This window comes from Primulina tabacum, chromosome 15, assembly GCF_025594145.1.
Source record: "Primulina tabacum isolate GXHZ01 chromosome 15, ASM2559414v2, whole genome shotgun sequence".
NCBI lineage: Eukaryota > Viridiplantae > Streptophyta > Magnoliopsida > Lamiales > Gesneriaceae > Primulina > Primulina tabacum.
In genome coordinates this window covers 13,919,095-13,926,022 of record NC_134564.1, presented here as the reverse complement: position 1 = coordinate 13,926,022, position 6,928 = coordinate 13,919,095, and the positions used below count along the sequence as shown (strand labels likewise).

At 35.7% G+C, this 6,928-nt stretch overlaps 1 protein-coding gene across 1 annotated transcript; it reads left to right on the top strand.

The window, feature by feature from the left end:
* The first annotated feature begins 2,607 nt into the window (after positions 1–2,607).
* LOC142525892 (agamous-like MADS-box protein AGL15) lies at positions 2,608–4,599 on the top strand. Its single transcript, XM_075630180.1, has 8 exons — positions 2,608–2,873; positions 3,480–3,555; positions 3,655–3,710; positions 3,795–3,894; positions 3,982–4,023; positions 4,125–4,166; positions 4,258–4,433; positions 4,515–4,599. Exons 1-8 carry the CDS (start codon positions 2,608–2,610, stop codon positions 4,597–4,599), a joined length of 843 nt encoding a protein of 280 aa, XP_075486295.1.
* Positions 4,600–6,928: the final 2,329 nt, after the last annotated feature.

Below are 6,928 nucleotides of genomic sequence, written 5' to 3'. Positions count from 1 at the left end.
TTCCTTTGTGAATTAATCATTTGGCTCCAACTAATCCAGTATAAACGGATTAGCTCTTGATGAATCCCTACGAACTTTCTTCAAGGACTCCTTTCTTCTAATCAGGTCCATTACTAGATGATTTGTTTCTCTTCTAATTTGCACTAGAAAAATTAGAAAAACTTTTGCGTTGGAGATCAAATATCGATAGACGGCTCAAACCCTAAAATTTCTTTAAGGTGGCTGAAATTCTTTTGAGAGGAGAGGAGAGTTTTTCGAGAGTATCAAGGATGGAGGCTAGGGTTTTCAAAATTTATGAATGAATTATGTCTAACCCTAAGCATAATATACATATATATAAGCTTAGGACCCATTAATTAAATTAAACACTTAATTGGCTTAATCAATTAATTATCCTAGTCCAATTAGTTTAATTAATTAATTAATATTTTAAAGTCTAATTAAGAACTTTAATAATATGTATGTTGATCTTATACTCTTACAAGCCCATTATACATATACCCATTACATTTAATTTAAATCCCTTGTAAATTCAACATTTGAATTTAATATTTAAATTATAAATTCAACTCCTTGAATTTATTACCTCCAAAATTTAATATTTAATAAACTCAACTTTTGAGTTTAATAAATTAAATTCTCAAATTTTATAAATTCAACTCCTTGAATTTATTCTCTCCAAATTTCATAAATTCAACTTCTTGAATTTACTATCTCATAAATTCAACTCCTTGAATTTATTTTCTCAAAATTTAATTTTCATAAATTCAACTCATTGAATTTACTATATCATAATATAAATTCAACTCCTTGAATTTATTCTCTCAACGGAAACAAACGATCCAGTGCTAGTGTGACCCTCAATGGTTCAGGGATACAGCTAGTCGTGGGTTCACAACTCTTTGTGATTCGGGACATAATCCTTTATTCGGGTTTACCCTAGTTAGCCCCATTCTTTTCATCAACACCTTGATCAAGAATGTCAGAACTCATTTCTGATTGCACCCATCGGATCATGGTAAGAGCGTCTAGTAGCATCGCCCCATGATCCCCTAGGTATCACTGATAGTGCCTGCAAGAACCAGTCGATTATGATTAACGTACAGTACGGTCCCTTCATCTCATATATCCCGATCGAATCTGCAACCAATTGTTCATCGAGGGTTGCATATTAATTCGATAACTATGTGATAACTATAATAGTGGCATCGCGTGTACTATCGGAGAACTCCTTCTCCAAGGTACATCTCATACTCTGGCCAGAGATTCCATGTACTATGATTACATCAGATTACATAGGATATCCACACCCATAGGTGAGCGGTGAATCCCCGACTACAATGCACTGGCTCCTATATGTGTCGCAACTGTACCCAACCTCACCACCTGATGACTCTCCAGGAGCCGGTAAACGAGTCAAAGCACAGCCCTAGCATATAGAGCCTCAGTGTTGTCCCGGGTCGTAAGGACTAATGGTGTACAATCATAACCACGAACTTATCCTCTCGATGAATGATAACCACTTGGAAAGTCCGAGGGAGGGTTGTTCGGTATAATCATCATATGACTACCCATCTGCATGTTTGGACATCTTCATGCCCTTACCAAGAAACACAGTACACAACAACACAGAAGCTAGCCTCGAGCTCAAACGACCTTTATCCATGTTTTAGGCGGCTGAATTGACTAGGAACAAATTTAGAATTGCAGTGTTTACAAATGAGTTTCAACATGGAATTACGATTCATTTGTATTAAAGCATAATCAAGGACTATATCTATGCTGATTGCATGGGTATACAGATAAAGTATAACGAAACCATTAAAAAGTTAAATTATATTAAAATAAAGATTGTTTATTTCATTTGAGTCAATAAATTCCCTAACCAACCGTTGGCTTGCAGGACATCTACTCTAACAATACATACATACATACATATTAAAATTAATTATGATATTTAATTTCGACAAATACATTTAATTAGAAAATTTTTATCTCATTGTATTTAGTATTTTATTTTGGTTATGTGTTCATAGTATGCCCTATTAAATTTATTACATATCATTTAAAAATTTATTATATCCAAGTTGATCTACCATGGACAATTAATTATCAGATTTCAACGACACCCATGTCTAAAAATCCTAAAAAATCGGAAAACGAGACCTACGATTCAAAAGTTTATAAAAAATATACAAGACCGTCTCTATTTTATAAGATATATATCTTAATCAATCTGATCCTATCAATAAAAAATATTAGTTTTTATCTCAAAAATATTTTTTTTATTTCAAATATGGATCAAGTCAAATTTTATCGCGGATTAAAAAATTTATCGCTCTGCCAATAAAAAACGAGACTTGTTGATCTAAATACTTCTGTAATTAGAACTTTAAAGATTTTACCAAATCTAAACCACCAATAATAATAAAAAAAAAAAAGCACTATAAGTACGTCTCCTGTTCAAAGAGTCCTACATGCATCCTTTTATTTCCTCGTGTTATCCTTGTTATAATAGAAGAAGCAGGCCACAGAGTACATAGAGCCGCCGTTTTGGGATTATGATAGGTGAATTTTTGTGCGATTTTGAAGAGTAAAAACAATTCAATGGCTTCTGAGAAGATGGATTCCGCAGAGAAAATTACCGAGGGCAAAAGTAGCAGCGGCATCAAAAGTGCGTTCATCAAGAGGCGTGATTGTTTGATTAAGAAGGCGAGTGAATTAGCTATTCTCTGCGGTTCCGAAGTTGCCATTATTGGATACTCCAACGACGGGAAGTTGTTCGAATATGCTAGTTCCGAGTACGCCCTCTATGCTGCTATCTTCGTTTCTGAGAATTCCTTTTCTGTTGTTTCTTTGGGATTTATTCATGTGTTTGTTCGTTCATGAGAATTTTTTAGGTGATTTAATATGAGAAACAAAAGAGTATGGATTCATGTGGTAACAAAACTAATTAAAGTTAATTATTTAACAATTATACTATAATAATGTTGATTTGATTTTTATAAACTAAATTATCTACGATATTATAGGTACTATAGAATTTAAATCAAATTTACAGTTTCAGATTATAGTATGATTTCGGTAATGGCCTCTAACTTTTAGGAACCTGTACCAAACCGGTTTGTAAATTCTGGGTTTTTGTTTTAGTTTTGGTTTTGGTTTTTGAGAGAACGGTTTAGGTTGCGGTTCACGGTTCTTTAGGAACTCTGGTTGAGTCTAGCTAGGGGTGGGGTAGGCGTTAAAGATATCAAAGCTTGTTATTTATAGTAAATTGTCTTTGAATACACATGGCTGTTGTTTTGTTTTTGTTTTTCGGGTAAGTTGTATGGAGATCTGAGAAACCGAAAAATTACGCTGATGTTCGAAAGATAGGTTGTATAAGAATTCGAAACTGGTTGAACTAAGATATGCAATAAGTAGTATCATGCAACACGATAAGCTGATCAGTTGAACGATGATTCCCTTGATCACTGCAGCATGGCGAAAATAATGAAGAGATTTGAAGAGTGCCAGCGAATTAAAAAAGGTGTTCCGGTGAACCACGATCCAGAGGTACGTGTGATGCTTAAAATTTGACATATCTATGGACTTTTAATCCTTCCACATATTCATTATATGTATCGGATTTAGTATGGTTTGTTCTCTTAACAGAGGCAAGAGGATGTTCTGAGAGAAGAGATGGAAAAGCTCAAACAAAAGGAGGACCAGTATGTTTTCTCACAAAAATGAGATTCTTGTATTTTTCGAAAATCCGTGTTGTGTTGTGTTGTGTCTTTTCTGTTAATTTGCAGGCATGTGTTGGGGAGGAATCTCGATAGCATGAGTCGCGAAGATTTGCAAGAACTCGAACAACAACTAAACGAAGGGTTATTGTGCATTAAGGATAGGAAGGTTTGTCCTTTAAATTAAACTGTGGACTTAAAACAAAACGTATTACTCTTTGATTGCTAACAATAAAAGACAATGCTACGGTTTCAGGAGGCAATATTGGTCCAGAAACTTCAAAAATCAAGGGATAATGTATGCAGATTAATCTCTTATTTTGTGCATCAGCTGATTTCTCGTACGGGTCCTGGAGGAAAATTGAAAAACATTTGTCCCTTATTTTAATTTTATTTCAGGAGCTACAATCCATGCAGGAGAATGTGACTTTACGCCAAAAGGCATGTGTAGCTCTCTCATTTTGCGTTGCGAAATTCGGCTATTGATGTGAATATATCTAAGTAATCTGCACTGGCTTAATATGATTCATAGGTTGAAAACCTTGAAAGGCTTTGTGCCCCGATCAGCTATCAACAACCAATTCTTCTCGAGTACCAGTTGAAGGGGCAGAGCAACTTCGAGCTCGGACAAGGCGTTGCCAGTCCCCAACTAGCTTGCGATACTAGCACTGGAGATGCAGACTTAGTGGACACCACCCTGCAATTGGGGTAAGACATTTTCTCCGAATTTTCGGCCTTTTATGTTACTGTTTTCCTACTAGGAGTATGTGTGTCTTGCTTTTCGTGTAGGCCTTCAACTTCCAAGGTTTGTGGAAAAAGGAAAACTCCATGCGAGGAAAGAAGAAGCAATGCCGATACTTTTCTTTCGATATAGGACCAGCCGGCGGTTTATGGAATGTTTGCAAATGTTTAAAAAAATTATTATGAACTTTTTTTTTACAAAGTTGTACAACTTTATATAAAAAATTATCTATAATCACTTTTTCGAATATTTACAAACACTACCTTACTTTTGTGGTTTATATATATTTTTTGCTTTGATGATTTTATGATTTATCTATGTCTTGATTTAGTTATTCTATATTTCTCATCGCACATATGGTTTTTGGGAATGTATAAAACACCAGGTGATTAGCTTTATGGACTTTGTGGGGGCCCGTGCTCCTGATTAATCTTTAATGACAAAACAACCAGGATTTATTAATGTAAACAGCGAAAGCGATTAAAAATTTTCCTTTTGGGCCAATAGAAATTTCGACATGACCTTCCCGTTAGTAGCACATCCCAAAAATTTCCAAACTACACAAAGAACATTTATATACTCGAAATAAAGTCATAACATCAATTCACAACCCTATAGCCGCACTGGCCAGGACTAAACACATATAGAGCCGGCAAGGCTCGATCACACAACTATCAATACAAAACAACGTAAAAATAACAGTACAGCTACACGGGGCATCTCCCCGGTAAATGTATAACTCCATAATATAGTATATATATATCTGGGAACTCTCAACCATGACTCGACGATTGGGCACCACTACCTGACGCTCCACCAGACGCGTCAAATCCTCCTGGATAACCTGCTATGGCATCAAAAACAACCACAGCATAAAAAGAAACGAGGGGTCGGGCCCCAGTACGACGAACCAGTAATATTACGACAAATATAACTGACATGAAATAAAATCAAGTAAAATGCAATGAAATGCAATGCAATGCGTGTCGGTAACAACAAAATAATGGATACCAAAGTGGAGTCCAAATGAAACGCATCAGCAACAAGAACAATGACCACCCGTGCCAGGACTGCAGCAACGTAATATCATGCCGCCGCTCATCCATGCACGTAGCATCGAGGGTACGGGAGCGACCCGCTCAGCCCTCATGCAAGTCACCAGGAGTGCTAATCCTACCCACCCACTCCATCGATGACGCAACAACTCGATAGATCAATATCAATAGCAATCAAAGGAGTCAAGGCTCGAAATGCTATGCCACAATAGTATCAACTCAAATAAATGCGTGAATGAAATCACGTATTCACAGAAACACATAAGGCACGCCACAACTCATTACAAAGTACTTAACGTCATTTCACATCATATAGACATTATAATAAAACAGTTCATGCGTAACTCAACTGACTTTAATTTACCACAAAATATCTTAAATATTTCTCGAAACTCCAATCCTGTGGCAAAATTATTTATTGCACATCAATTCCTATCTTAGTTAAATAATCAAGGAATTTATCGAAAGTAATTCCAAATTCACACTAAATTTCCAGAACTTATAATTTCAATTTACAACATTTTAACGGTGTCCGACTAGCGCATGTACAGCTCAAAAGTCGAAATATCCCAATTTATAAATCTGAAAATTCAAAACTCAGCAAACTAAATTCTGAAAAAGTCGATAAATACTTCGAATCGACTCAATAATTCACCTACAATCAATAATACAACAAATATCAATATTGGTACCAAATTTAACCCAAAAATACAACCACCTTGCTGGAATCATGATTTGTACCTCAATATATATACCAAAATGAAGCCTACGACATAAGGAACAAAATCTCTCAATCAATTTCCGAATTTCGGCGACGTACGGGCGGCAATTTGACGGAGAAATGGAAGACGGGTTTTCGAAAAGTGTCGAGAAACACTTCAATATGGGTACCAAAACGTAGCTCTCATCGAGAAGATTCCAAAACTATGCTTACTTTAGAAAATCGCTGACCGACGGTAGAGTTACGGGCGGTCAAAGGCAGAAGAAATCGTTTGACTTTTATTACGGGAGAGAGAGAACGAGATTCTCGTTTCTTCTTTTCTTTTCTTTTTTTTAATTATTTAATTAGTTAATAAAACAAGTGGGCTGGGCTTTAGGGAAAATTTGGGTTGGGCTCTCACAGACTTGCAGCCTCCCCTTTAAAGAATTCTAATGAATTTCTACGTATATTTCTATGTACGTGTTTATGTTGAAAATTTGGGTTGAATGTGAATGAAAATTAATAGTTGGTTTGAGGCTTACTAATGGAAGTAATTAGCAATTTGAAACATTTCGTTTGATGTACTTATTGTATAGTGAGGTGTGCAAATCAAAACTCGGATTTGTACTGAAAAGCATTGACTCATGTTCGAGCACGACCACTGTACGTCTGTATGAATCAAAATTTGTTTTCTAGACTAACCCAC

Bases quoted from the DNA above. Each gene is read 5' to 3' on its own strand.
- LOC142525892 (XM_075630180.1), top strand. From the start codon at position 2,608: ATGGCTTCTGAGAAGATGGATTCCGCAGAGAAAATTACCGAGGGCAAA. The intron at 4,167-4,257 runs GCATGTGTAGCT...TATGATTCATAG, and splicing joins ATGTGACTTTACGCCAAAAG to GTTGAAAACCTTGAAAGGCT. The intron at 4,434-4,514 runs GTAAGACATTTT...CTTTTCGTGTAG, and splicing joins GACACCACCCTGCAATTGGG to GCCTTCAACTTCCAAGGTTT.